The sequence below is a fragment of the Wyeomyia smithii genome, chromosome 3 (genome assembly GCF_029784165.1).
Source record: "Wyeomyia smithii strain HCP4-BCI-WySm-NY-G18 chromosome 3, ASM2978416v1, whole genome shotgun sequence".
NCBI classification, from domain to species: Eukaryota; Metazoa; Arthropoda; class Insecta; order Diptera; family Culicidae; genus Wyeomyia; species Wyeomyia smithii.
Window position 1 is genome coordinate 195,023,973 of NC_073696.1, and position 14,597 is coordinate 195,038,569.

The following is a 14,597-nucleotide window of genomic DNA, read 5'->3' on the forward strand; positions in this document are numbered from 1 at the left end:
CGATATGATGGCGGTGTCCAACAACGACTCAGTGGCTGCTTGCCACCGTGGTGTAGCAGCTGCTGGGCCGCGTAGCAATGGTTCAGGTACAGACAAACAGACGTGCCTTTTCGAAGAAAAATCCTGAAAAATCTTTGTCCTTATTCGAAACTTTATACTCATACGTCACGTTTGCCCTGATATGCATGACTTGCATTTCTCATCACCCAGCCACCAGCCAGCCGCAAGAGCATGCAAAAAAAAAAACAACTTGCAACAGTCCATTCACAGGTACACGGGTGACTAACGCCGAGTACGCACACGAATGGATGTGGAACGAAAAGAAAGAATGAACTGATTCACTGATCTGGCAATCCGCTCGCAGGCTGATCAAAAGATTCAGTTCATTGAAAGAGCGAAATCTTTCGCTCTCCGAAGAACTGGTTCTTCCGATGGCTCTTTTGTTCAGCTCGCAGGCAATCCGCTCGCGATCAGAAGATTTCGATCTTTTGAAGAACTGATTTTCTGATCAGCTTGGGAGCTGGTTGTCTGCATAGATTCAAAAGATCAGTGAACCAGTTCTTTCGCTCTTTTCGTTCCACTATTCGTTTGCGTCCCGGCGTTAGCCAGCCCGTGTGCTGTGTGTGAACTGTGGCAAGTAGATTTAATTTTGAAGTAGAATACTTCTCTCAGGAAGTTTGGCTACAAAGGGATGTGAAATGAAAATCTTAAACCGAAAAAAGTGAAAAATATGTCCAATTTCAAATGCCAATAAATCAGTTAGTATTCGATGGATTTCCTTCGTTCTTGTAGCAATAGATTGGAAAATCTTCTAAGATTCTTCCAAAAAAAAAAAGATAATTGTAATTTTATTATTCACACTATTGCACTATTGAAAATAGTTCAGCCTTGTCAAAACGAAAAATTCGACCTCTGATTGGTCGTTATATGATTGCTTCCCAAGCACGGTCGAGAGAATCATATACCTTTCAATTGAAAACATGCCATTTGGCTTACATAAGAGCCTGTTTCAGCCGAAGCCGCTCATAATAGTTCTAGACAGCGACAACAGCAGTCGTCCTTCCTTAGCAGCAGCACTCGCCCTGTGGTTGGTCACCACGTCCCAGGAGCAGCGCGGTTTTTCTCAACGTGTGTCGCCAGACTGCCATTATTCCCCCCGTGTTGCGGCAGCATGAAGATTGCCATCAGGAAATCCAATTTTGAACATCAAATGCCTTTTTCAAGGCAAATAAACAAGTCATCGGAAGTTAATAATTTTTGACAACGCAAGCAAGCATTCTGTGTTGAATCCTAGCAATTTAAATCTGTCGCACTCGTCTAATTTACTAAATGTGAAATAGCTTCCACAGTGCATGTTGTCCGTGTATCTTGATTCCCCCACTGTTAGAGGAGCTCAAAGGTTGCGATCAGTAACCGATTTTGAACCTCGAAATGCATTTTTCAAGGCAAATGAACAAATAATTGGAGGTTAATAATTTTCTGGCATCAACATAAGCATACATTCTGTGCGGGATGCAATCAAATTCTGTTGTTGCCTAATTTTTACTTCATTGAGTTAACCCCCCACTGTAGGGACAGCGTAAAGGCTGCAATCAGCATAACCGACTTTGAATAACAAACTGCCCTGTTAGAAGGCATTCACAAAGACAGTTAGTTCGACTATGCAGAGCTAATATGAAGTCGATTCAATCAATCAGCATGAATAGAATTTCATCGTCTCCCAGCTGACAAGTTGCAACATGATGCAACACGCAACAGCGAGCAAACGAAATCGCTTGATGTTACAAACCGCAATAAAATACGGGTTAAAACCGTTGCGTGTGTGAGAGCACCATCGGTGTTTATTCGCTGGATACAAAAATCATATGCGAATTGTGAAATAATTCGTCTGAAGAACATAAGAGAATGGAAAAACTGAACTGGAGGCGTGACCTATTTCGTAGCACCCTTCGGCTTAAAAAGAGTGTTTCTGGGAAAACTAGCTATATTCATTAGTCGGAAGGTGAGCTGGATGGACCGTCCACAACGTTGACAGCAGTAGCAGCAGATATCAGCACTCAGCAGTAACAGACAATAGCAGCGGGTTGCGCATGTGGCTGCCTTCAAATTAAACAAATCACTTGCCCTGTGGTTGGTCACCACGTCTCAGGCCTCTGCCAGGCTGAACGCCAACGCGAGCGATCGGGCGAGATTATTGCCGTACATCAGCCGGCACTTCCTCTAATGGAAAAGTTGGATGATTTTGTCCAGAAGAATATTACTGTCGGTAATATTACAGAGATGCGATTGCATTATATCGGATATGGAATTGAACAATTGTTCTTTTGAGGACAAATAAAACACTTAATTTGAAGAGTTAATAGCTTTGGGTATCAGTAGCAGCATGATAACAGCCTCAGCGGTAGGTGCAGCCGGTGCATCCCTGAGGCCGATGTTATAAGGAAGTAAATGGAAGCGACACGGCGAAACAGTTCGGGAGTGCTTAGCCGCGCGTCATTTTTCGTTGTTGATAATATTCCGTATATTTCGTACGATAGCGGTATTAGCAGTAGATGCATTTGCCAACACTTACTCCAGTAAAGCTGTGTCTCATTTTCAATGTGAAAACACCTTTCTATTGTGTTGGCCGTGCGCATTAGGCCTCTGCCAGGGCTAAACGCGAAAAGCGGCGCGAATCGATTCGCCCGACCGTAGGTTAATGTACAGCCGTAATTAGAGCTGTGTAAAAGTATTCTACTTCAACTTTGCGGTCGTGGCTTTGCACACAACCCTCCTGTGATTTTTTATTCCCGCGGCGGGTGGATGGTTATGCATAGGAGAGCAGGCAGCCGGTGGCAGTTATTTTCTGGGAGTTCTATTGCAGTGTCGCACGCCGCTTTGCGCTTGGGGTGTAAAACATTCATATGGCTCTCGCTTGCGGTGTCTGATCAACAAAATCGGCTTCAGCGAAGACATGGTACCATTACGAAATCCAACTCATATTCATTAACTACGTTGCCAGTTCCCATAATTGGGACCTTACTGGCATCAATCCCAATGGGCCGGGTTAGTGTATTTGGGTGATGGAAGCGGTTCTATTCGCTCCGTCAGAGGTGCTTCCGGGTACTTGTGGCTTTTGCAAGGAGTCGACTTCTTGCTTGGAAGCCATCTCCACAACAACTTGACAGATTGTGAAGAAATTTTGCACATGGAAACATTACACTCTAAGTTGGTTTTAGTTGATATTCAGGAAGTTTTTAGCACATTATTTTATAATTTTATATTTTATATTTTTGTAATTTCTGAATGAAATCTTGATACACGAAACGGTTTATATTGGGAAACGCCTCCATAGTCACCTCTTTCGGGAATGAAGAAAAATAGTTTCACTGAATATGTTGTAATCTAAAAAATTCTACTTAATGTGTTAGGGTATGTTTGCAAACCATCATAATTTTGACCACCAGAAACAGATAATATGTCTGAGATCCCTACTTATGAGTATGTGAGAACAGCAAAAACGGCCGGACAATAGCACAAAAGATCAAAAAACTCCTGGTCGTAGTGGGGCCCATACAAAAAAAAATCAGTAAAATAATAATGAAAACCACGTTTCGGCAATACTGCATACCGATATACGATTGTTTGCATTTTTTACCGAGATTACGGATATTTTGCGTCGAAATTACAATTGAGTTTTACAGTTGAGTTAAAAAAAAAGGTGCTCCAGTAAACCTCTATGGCTATTAGTGAAATTTCTATCGTCTACTTCAGGAAATAAATTCGATAATTCTATAAGGTACTATAAGGTTAATTGGGGTGAAATTGATCACCATTGAAATCCATACATTCTTTTGGCATTGTGTTTTTTTTCGATATGATAAAGATAAATGATGATTTCTGTACTGAAAAATATCATTGACAGCTAGTTTGGAAACGAAAATAACGATATTTCAGGTTAAAATTTGTTTATTTAGGTTCACGAGCTGCTTGTTGCTAAATTTGCACTTATTGGATCGTCGTTAGACCGATTTCAACTCGGTTTGTTGCAAAAGCTCTAAACTAGCTCTGAAATTAAAATCTTTGTGGTTTCCTGCGAATCCATCAGTATTCCTCTAATGGTATGGAATGATCATTGTTGAAAATTACATTTTTTGAGCTTTTATCAAACTTTACTCACTTCTCCAAATTTAACGTAATTAACCCTCAACTAAGATTACTTTAAGTAAATTCAATACTTTTTTTTTGTTATTTGGAAACTTGTTTGATCAAATCTGATTGAGTTTTGACTGAGTTAGAAGAATTTTTCGAAAATAAATTATATAAATTTCGAAAATAAATTATATATATTACACCGGGAATGCAAGGATTAACTTTGAAAGGTATGCAAAAGTTGCGTTTAAGGACACATTAACATTGCCTAGTGTTGTAAGAGCAATATCTTTTGATTAGTATTTTTTATCACGAATTTTCAGGTGATCATTTTCACCCCACCGATCAATTTAACCCCATTCCACGGTATTTTTTCGTGTATACTTAAATTTGGTATGAGCAAACTGCGGTAAATGGGGGCCGCTCTATATCAAATGTATGGATTCTTTACGTAGCAGACTAGCTAATGCCTTTAAAGTTTTCAGTAAACGTGAAACTGATACTTGCAAGTCATTTTTCGTTCATTTTTTGTTGGAAGGATTAGAAATCTTGTTAACTTTTTTCTATTTTGTCAACGAAATTCAGAGAAGTTGAATGTAGCCTCCTCGTCCATTATGCCGTTTCACCCAACTGCGCTCCGACATGCTACGCCTTCAACGACGCCTGCAATTATCGATGGTTTATTGGCAAGCATGGCCAAAAAGGCAAACCAACAACGTATTTTCTGCTTTGAGAACAGCTATTCTCACTCAAAACAAAAAAGATAAAAAGATTATCTGAAAGAAGTAACCTTTCGTGTGAAAGATAAAATAATGTTCTGAAAATGCAATCTTAAAGTAAGGGAGGTTCACTCATTTTTCCGAAGACGCTCTTTTGACCAGTGTACTCTATAGTATACACGTATGTATCTACTTTAAATAAACTTGCTCGTGGAATGCATTGTCAGTCTGTTCAGCCTCATGATAGGTATCAATTCTGTCACCGTCATGGGAGAAATCCAAACCCTTCACTTTTGCTAAAACCCTTCCGCTTCTATCCACAGAATCCAGTTTGGTAATGTTGTGAATGTTCAAATGCTCGAATATTGGAGTAATCGAGAGTGAGTAATCCAATTTGGGACCGAAAGGCAAGCACTCTCGCTTCCCGATGGGGTCCTCAAGTGGTTTCCCGTACGTTTGTATCGCTTCAGTGCGTTTCCGCTCGCCGGCTTCTTGTAGAATGTGGCTTTCCACTTGAATGATACGTTTTCCACCTTTCAATACTTGCGTTGTGGTAAAACTAACTTCCCGCTGAAGGTCCGGTGGAACTCGGAATGAGTAATCCGTTGGTACAGCGGTGTCCGGATCGATGGTATCCCATTTGACGGGGCTACCGAGGAGACCTATGTATCGACCACCAAGTGACCACATGCGGATTGTTCGGTCGCTGCTGCCTCTGATATTCAACGAAAAAAGGTATTGCAGCTTGGGAAATAACTACAATATCTAAACTCACGATAAAAGTATTTTCATAGCTTCTACGTAGATCAAAGCGGAGATGCAATTTCTGTGACCTTGATATGAACTCAACAACCAGGGTTCTGGTTGAGATGCTACCGAGCGTTTCGCGCGACCTGATACAACATCATCCATTAGAAAAGAAAACTGTAAACGCAATGCTGCATGATTGATTGTAACATGATCCTTTGCTGGAATGCTAGAAGTTCATCATTTTCTAAACAGTCTGCCATTTAAGCAAAGGGAAACTTACTAATAATTTTGTATAAGCCATATTTTGATATAGCCAAGGTAGGATCCCGTAAAAAGAAATCGATTTTCTGCATCCGTTGTCATAGAAATTACCCGGTCACCTGCCATGTGAATTGTTTTGAAATAACCGAGAAAACCACCATCCACATGATGAGAATACACTTGGATGATTCCAGTATCTAAACTTGCAAGCAGTGTTCCGTAGTCCGGATGCGTTGGACGGGTTTCCAGGAAAAGTAAGCAGTGAATTGTCAGCTGTCTTAACTCTTCCGCGGTTACTGGTAAGATAATTTGAGATAATCTTCGCTGCCGCCAGTGTTGCTGTGGCAGGAAGATCGACATTTTTGTCTGTCTCCGTTTCGGCGGTGCGCGTTTCTTTCGCTGGAAATGAACGGGAATTTTAAGCTTTGGTTTAGCGGCATCAAATTTACGATATGGTTGTCCGGTTTCCAGTTTCCAGAAAATTATTTCACCCGCGTAGCTACATGTTGCCATCGTTTTGGGTTCTTTGTGAGTTACCGCAGCGCCAAGGATGTCATCGAAATGAAGCCTTTGCCACTCGACACTGCTGGGGAAATCCATTCCCAAATGACCAACGGGAAATTCGCACACAACATGGTTCCAACCCATTGCTAGAACGCTGGTCGGTTCCCAAAACACAGCTGTCACCTCGCAGTCCTGTTGAATGCTCATTGAGCTCATGAGGGAGCCGCTGTTGAAATTCCACACTTTCAAGGATCCATCTCGGGCACCGGTGAGCAATAGCTGAAGTTTGGGGTCAAAACATGCAGTGGTTATTTGTACATTTACCAGTAATCCATTTTCCAGTCGAGTGTGGGCATGTGGTATAACTGTTAGCTTACGGTTTACGGTGTGATCCCAGACTATAATGAAGCTATCTAAGCCACAGCTTACCACAACTTTGAACAGAGGATTATACAAAAGCACCGCGATCGGCTGCGTGTGGCTTTCACCGTCGGTAACCTCTAGCGGAATCTTAGGACAGCAAGTTGCGGCCAGTACCTTATTGGCCCCGACAAGTAGTTCCCGATTTAGATCGCTGTAGTATGCACATGCCGGAATCGTCTTATATAGATTTGACGCGAAGTGACTATACGTCTGTATCAGTGTTCGGTTGAGAACATCCCAAATTTTCACTATTTTATTCTGATCCAAACTGTATATTTTTTGAGCATCATCTTGAAAAAATAAAAAGTTTATTCCAGTGTTATGTCCAGGCAGAGTAACTGTTGGCTTCTCTGGGCGTCGACTATCCCACAGTCTCAAATGACCATCCGGGCCACCAGTCACCAGCAGATCTTTTAAGTAATTAAAGGCGAAGCAAGAAACTCCTTTGGGAACCATGAATTCTAGCTTCTTGTCAAGCTTGTAACAATGCTGAATTATTAATGACTTTTGCAATTTATTCCGAAGATGGTGAGGAACGAGAGGGTCATTTTCCGAACATGCAATAATGGTATTGATCGGAGCAACAAACTCGACCTGTCGTACAATGTCCGGTAGCAAGCGACCAAAATCTCTGCACACCATTTGTGGGAATGACCCAGTAATAAGATCTCGTAAACACACTCGTGTGATGGTAGAAGCGGCATCGAATTTGAATGGTTCCTTGTTTTCCGGATAGAACTCTATTATCCGCAGGAATCCGCTATAGTCGCCCACAACCAGTTTGCTCCGAGTAGCAGACGCAAAATGATAGTGCATGGCGTTGATTGCATGCGGTATTCTATTGACAATCGTTTTAAGAGTGAATCCTGACGCGATAATGTCGTAAAAGCGCAGTTCACATTCCAAACATGCCACGCAGAACAAGTTTTGGTCCGGTAAAACGGCCGTATCCAGGATCATCGTTTTTGCCCGTTTCAGGTCGACTAAAAAATTAAAATTATCAGAACATTGAAATTGTAATTTATAGCGAATTTGTTCTTAAAACTGGATTGAATTTGAACCCGATTTTAAACCACAGTCTGAACCAGGTTAACCAACAAATTCACTGTAAGTGGAAATCGAACCACTGAATGCCTTTCCCGTTTTTTCATGCTTCCAATCTCGCTTCCAAAAAGTGATAACCGCCTCACGGGAAGACGTTATCCAGCAGCCTTGTGACCAATTGATTGTACCATCCTGTAAGTTACAGTCTCCATTATATTCGTCAAAGATTAGATTCTTTCCTCCATCATACATACGAAACCGTTGGGCTGTATTCGATCTTGATTACCGGATAGGTTTGACGTCCAAGTTTCAGGCTTAAATCGGACGAAATCGGTAGATCTAACGACTCTTGTACCGCCAATGGATCGTCATTTTGGAACCCGAGTATAAGGTAACTGATCAGCTCATCCCACTGGCAAAACGGATCTCGGTTGGTGTTGATTTTCATAAATAACGTACTGAAATCCTCATCGCTGAATTGTACACCGGTAAGGTCGAACAATTCCCACCGAAGCTCATCCGGAAGCAGCTGTTTACGTTTGATGAACAGGTTGTGCAGACTTTCGATATTTTCGCGCGTAAGATACCGGTGCAATTGCTGGGGACTTGAAAAAATTTCAATTGGGCTGATTAATGTTGAAGAATCCATTTTTTATAATTTTTGTTGCGCAAGAGTTTGGGAGATGACAGCAACGTAAAATACGGTTACTGGGATTCGGTATTCTCGAAATTCTCTACAAGTAAGGTGCTGTCTATTCGCCTATTTTCAATTTCCATTTATAATTTTCTATACAATGTTTACAAAATAATAATGATCTGAAACATCGAATCCTGGTATAAAAGAAAACATGCTCAAAGATATGAAATATTAATTCATTCGCCAAAATTGTCAACAAAATGATATATGATGATAATGATAAATTCTTACGCCACAGTGGGTATTCCATACGATTGCTAACATGAGGTCACGGTGATGTCGGTCTATTTATCAGATAAAAAATCACAGCTCTGCCCCGAATCAAATCACCTCTACCGTCCCATTTTATTCTACTGCCAATTGGGAAAACCACCGAATGAAAGCTTCTGTACGATGTAGGTTCAGTCAACAATGTTTGGGGCGGATCTATTTTTGTGATAAATGGAAGCTTTTGCTGACGTACATACCCTTGATATTTGTTGTTGTACAGAATATTTCGCTATTTGTTTGACGAGAGACGTGATTCAGCAACCCCATTCGATGTCAGCTTGGATAAAGTAATTTCGGTTTTAAATTCCCTTAGCACTGCGGGGGTAATCTATACGGTCTCAGTCTGTGTTTCATTTTTGAGCGGTTCGCATTTTTATCGAATCTAATTTCTCTGTTTGAAGCATACCCAGTTAGAATTTAAATTCTAACGTAAGGAACTTCATTCCTTCGGTATATTTTTGGTCAGTTTACACTTTTTTTGCATTAAAATTTCTGCTCCCTGAATCCGGTATCGTTAATTGAATTCTGATCTTGAGAGGCACTATTTAAAAGAAAAGACGTTGGTACATGATAATTAAATCAGTGAATGTTTTGTGACTTCAATTAGTCAAGAACATGCATATACTGGAGCTAAGTGCAAAATAATTTGCCATAGTTAAAAAGTTCGGTTGCACATCGAGGTCTTGGGTATTAAACGATGACAAAGTAAAGTATAAATTTTAAGTTTATTTCTAAACGCGTAGCATTATTCGTAGCAAACTAATTTCAAATAATTTTACCAACTGATTGAAATTAACTTGGAAATGTGATATATTTGATTTACCCGTATGTGGCCTGTGTTTTACTACCGAGCATTCGCACGAAATTTCATTGCCTGTAGTAGGTACTGTTCACCGGTAATGGTTGGTATGTTTACAGCCAATAAAAAGTGTGACTGACCCTCGGGTGCGGGTACGATAATTTCATCTGATGAAAAGTCAGTAGCGGTGGTACGTATGCTGTTGCAACCTTCGAGAAATAAGTTGAACATCCGTTACTAGGTATAAGCAAACTATCTGTGTTACTCTTTCATTTCACACGTTAAGCACCTCATGGAAAATCGAAACTGTAGTATCGAGATATAAGTAAAATGGAAAACTCAATTGGTAACTTTTAACTTATTCGCATATCGTTTTCAGAAAAACAGTGCGACGTACTGCGACCTTTATTTGCCTTTTTTAATTGATGCAGGACGATTGTGCAGATTTATACGATCCAGATTTTCAGGCATCTAAGCAGAATTCGAAAACAGGCTGTTGTACTAAAGACATAGACTTTCACGTGCTGTTTCGCTTCCACGAAATAATCCAATTATGCAGTAGGTGTTTCGTAGAAAATTTCTTCAGCTTCAGCAAATTTTTTATGTATGTTTCAGTATAATGCTTGCATACTAGAGTGGCCATTTTTGTAACATCATCCGATTTCGATGAGCGCCGGGCGGAGAAAGTTTCCTTTTTACTCCAAAAATAAGCCATGAAAATTTGAAGTTGATCCGAGTTCATATAATGAACCCACAAAACGCTTATATTTAAAAAGAATAGATTCTCTTAAGAACTGTTGTTTTTTATCTCTTTTTTAAGTTTTTGGCCTTAGTTTCTTAGAATAGTTGTATATTTTGCGTCGAAATACTCTTCAATTATTAAATCATATCATTAGGGAATATTACGTAACGCTAAATTATAGCAATTTTGAACACCTCCCACCCCTAAATAACGCAATTTCGCATGGGGGCCTTGTGCAATTGAACTCTTCGTTGAATATCCCCTTCTTCTTAGTACGTTACGTAATAAATAAACGTCCTCTTCGTTAGAGGTTTTGAAGCTGTCATTCAGTGATTATATCCTTAATCGTACTTCATTGCAGCAACTGCGTGAAGTGAACCGCCACAATCGGATTGGTGAAGCAAAATTATTGAAATTATTGAATGTATTTGGCAGCTCCAAACTACTACATCTAAACAGTTTCAACTGGTATCAAGCAGCATTGCAAAGCAAGCGAGAAGCAAAACCATTCTTCTCCTTTCTGCTTGAGGACGAGACATATGCTACGCTTTTCAAGTCTTTTGCACACACGCTTTCGAGATACTTTTTCTTCTTGATGCATTCCTCTGAATAGCAGCAAGCACGCACCGACAGTATGAGTGAGGCTAACAACACTGGTATCAAGTATGTACAGCACGGGTGTCTCGCTCATTTCATGAAGCAACGAGATATCGCCTTGCGCGTCGCAATCCGAACCGAAAGAGAAGCGAAAGAGCAACCTGCAAATTGTATGTGACGTGTCTAGTCTTGGCGCAAATACATGTAAATTCTACGAGCGAGAGAGAAATTTCTCTCGTCGCCTGAGAAAAAAGCGATTATTCACAATTTACAAGTGTTGCCATAAAAAATCAGCAACGCTTTTGTGGCTTTGTGGAATGGAGGGTTTTGCTAGTTTTGCGGTGAAGCTAGCGTTGATTACAAAATGTTGTGAACTGAATTTTGTTTCGTTTTTTTTTGCAAATCATTCAATGGCACTTTTTAATGACCAAATCCATCGAGATAAATCGATCGAGTATTATAGCTATTCAAATCTAGTGAGTTCACAAGTTGTTATTTGCTGCTTGCACTGCTCCATGAGTAGCAGTCACTAATACACTCGACGTGAGAAATAAAGTGTCGGTATATGATACATATTCTGATTACATTTTATGTCAATGTATTCGCAGTACAACTGTTGCGTTATCCTTTTCACACATTTTTTGTGCAATTTCTGTGCAACATTTGTGCGAATCGGGAAGGCACAATGATTGTACAAGACTTCAACTTTTGCGTGTATTTTTAGTATTAGGTATTATTATTATTATTATTATTATTATTATTATTATTATTATTATTATTATTATTATTATTATTATTATTATTATTATTATTATTATTATTATTATTATTATTATTTTCTATGAATTAGTACAGCACTAGTGATCTGAATGCACTAAGACGGTGAATTTTATCAAATACGGTTGGTAGATCTCCTGTTGATCGAATAGCAATTCTCATGAGTTTCGATGAGAGTGCAAAGTTCTTGGGCGCGCTAAAAATTGATTCAAGCTACGGCAAAAATATCGCCTAAGAAGTTCATAATACGCTAGTGGATTGAAATATTTCGGAAAAGTTTCTAAAACCAACCAATATTACTTGTTCTCTTCATTTCTACGAACTTTTATGCAAAATATATGTCATGGCAAAAGCATCGGACCTTAAACACTTTTCTTTAACCGTTTTACAAGAGCATCAAACGAAATCAATTCATTTACAGCCAATCAACTCACTCACAGCTTCAATGATCCAAAAGTTCTGATCATTGACCATAAATTGCATTCAAGACATGTCTCTGTTGGTAGTCAAACTTCACATTCAGGTGTTTTTCGGATGTACGAGTGCTGTCTAATGTTTTAATCAAGTTATGAATTCTCTACGTGATTCTTTCGCTTATGCCGAAATTTAAAGTCGTCTCAGACGCTGTAACTGGAAAGATGAAGAATCGCTTGTGGTATTTAAGCCCAGAATAAGTTGGATTGGCCTGATATTCCGTTTGAAATTGAACAAAAAATGATCAGGTGATTAAATGCGAATGGTCCTTAAGGTGAAACGGTATTGAAACCACAAACAGCCGATTTCGAATCACCACTTCGAATTTTCAGAAGCACAAGACTCGGAAATAGATAATGCAATCCCTGTGAAAACGCTATTTTATGTTTGCTTCACCGCAGCAAATATGAAATAGCGTTTTCACAGATGACGCATTAACTGTTACCGAGTCTTGGGCCTTAGAAAATTCAAAATGGTGGCTGGAAGTCGGCCATTTTTGGTTTCAATACCAAATGTTAAATTTATGAAAAATTCAAACCGTGTTTCAACACATAATTAAGACGAATTTAAATTTACATTGCATGTTGTTCATTTATACCGAAAAAACCTTATTCAAATTACGAACATTTTAACAAACACCAAAAGTTATAGATTTTTTTAAACTTAAATTAGGGTGATTATATTACTGTTTTATGGAAAAACATGTATGTTTGAATAAGTTTATCGAGAGATATATGTTAAAAAAAGGAAAAACTCCATACAATTCTCATGTAAATCGATTTCTCAAATATATGCGCTTTGTGGGTCCATTAAATAAACTCCGATGAACTTCAAATTTCCGTGGCTTATTGTAGAGGTCAAAAGGAAACTTTTTCAGCCCGGCGCTCATTAAGATCGATAGTTTCAAAAACGGCCATATAAAATAAGGCCACCTAAACTGATTTTCACCAAACTTGGTATACGTGCTTTTCATCATTGAAATATTGGAAAGGGGAGGGAGCATACCCTAAAGCAAGATTGATAAGGAAGCCAACATTTTTCGTGCATTAGGGAATCTTTTTGAGTGAGTGCTTACGTGACTTTTCAAAAGGACCTAAGTAATGGTAAGAGATTCTGTTCGTTCAATTTCTCTTTGATTATTATCATGATGCTCTTTGCCCAGCTTCCGAAAATGACTGCGGCGCGACACTATACTGACGACTGTTCTCTTTTTTTACATTTTTACTCTAATATCCTTATGAAAAAGCTATTCATGAGAGCTCACACAACGCAATCAAGCTGTTTTTGTTTGCACACGACATCTTCGCGCATATATATATTGTGTTCGTTCCGACATGACAACCTAGTTTGTTCATTTTGAAGATGTCCGGTTGATTTGGCCTGCGCTGTTGACAGTCTGCTGGTCGGCTGCGGCTGTCATCGATGATATTGGCCTCTTCCTAAAGTCGATGCCATAATGAATACGAAGCAGACCATTCCATATATGTTCCTACTGTCTATATTATTTCCCACGTGAGAAAAAATGCGTTTCGCACAGCCTCGCTTTTATTATAGCATCATCTGACATTCCGCTCGGATTCGTGCTAAGGAATTTCGGGTTGTAAAGGCTGTCATCAGCGATAGCTTGGAAGAACAACCAAATACCTTTAAGGAGATGAAAAATAACAGCCCGTTTGTCATTAGTGCTGGGACTTTTAACCGGATATATTCGTGATCCGGTTATCGGTCCGGTAGTTCGAGTCACGGATGGGCGAACGAATACTATTCGGTTGACCGGGTATCGAATACGGATAATCGAATAGTCGGATACTCGGATATCCGGATATTTACTATCCGGATATCCGCATTTTTTTCTGTTTTTTGAATCCCATTCAAATAAAACATAACGCGAAAAATGGCTTCTTTCACAATCCACTATCCCCTGGTAAGTAATCACACAGTGCAACAAAAATTTACTTTTTTTGCCTTGGATTCTATATATATATATATTTTTTTGTGTATTTAGATGCAAAACTAAATTTCCCCGAGTTTGATCACATTTCAACTTAAGGGGCAACAATGACGCCATTTTGAATTTTTGAGAAACCGGTAATTTTTGATGTTTTTTCAACGCCACTTTTTGTTTTGAGGCCAAATATCAAAATTCTAAGAGTTTGTCCACATATTAGCATCTTTTTACCCATCTTTTGTAAAAAAAACAGATCTTAAATCGGAAAAGAACTGAGCTCAAAACGGTGATTCTACGAAACCGGGTTTGGCATAGTTTTAGTATACCGTCTGCCGGGGTGAGATTAAGCCACGGGGGTGAGATTGAGCCAAAACGGGAAATGTTTGTATGTTAAACTACTTGAGATTTCAAGAACTTACTACCTCAAATTCAACACTTTATGAAACGTGACATATTTATTC

General features: G+C 39.3%; 2 protein-coding genes across 3 annotated transcripts in view; one reads left to right on the top strand and one right to left on the bottom strand.

The window, feature by feature from the left end:
- Positions 1-14,597, top strand: part of LOC129732631 (uncharacterized) — a 272,761-nt gene that overhangs the window by 20,377 nt on the left and 237,787 nt on the right. The gene's annotated exons all lie outside the window — the stretch shown is intronic.
- LOC129728976 (WD repeat-containing protein on Y chromosome) lies at positions 5,040-8,507 on the bottom strand. Its single transcript, XM_055687451.1, has 5 exons — positions 8,083-8,507; positions 7,913-8,024; positions 5,881-7,771; positions 5,626-5,826; positions 5,040-5,565 (listed from the first exon to the last, which is right to left on the bottom strand). Exons 1-5 carry the CDS (start codon positions 8,479-8,481, stop codon positions 5,040-5,042), a joined length of 3,129 nt encoding a protein of 1,042 aa, XP_055543426.1. The 5' UTR covers positions 8,482-8,507.

Coding starts and splice junctions, on each gene's coding strand:
- LOC129728976 (XM_055687451.1), bottom strand. CDS start 8,481: ATGGATTCTTCAACATTAATCAGCCCAATTGAAATTTTTTCAAGTCCC. Junction 8,025..8,082: donor ACAGCCCAACGGTTTCGTAT/GTATGATGGAGG, acceptor TGTAACTTACAG/GATGGTACAATCAATTGGTC. Junction 5,566..5,625: donor GCTATGAAAATACTTTTATC/GTGAGTTTAGAT, acceptor GTTGAATATCAG/AGGCAGCAGCGACCGAACAA.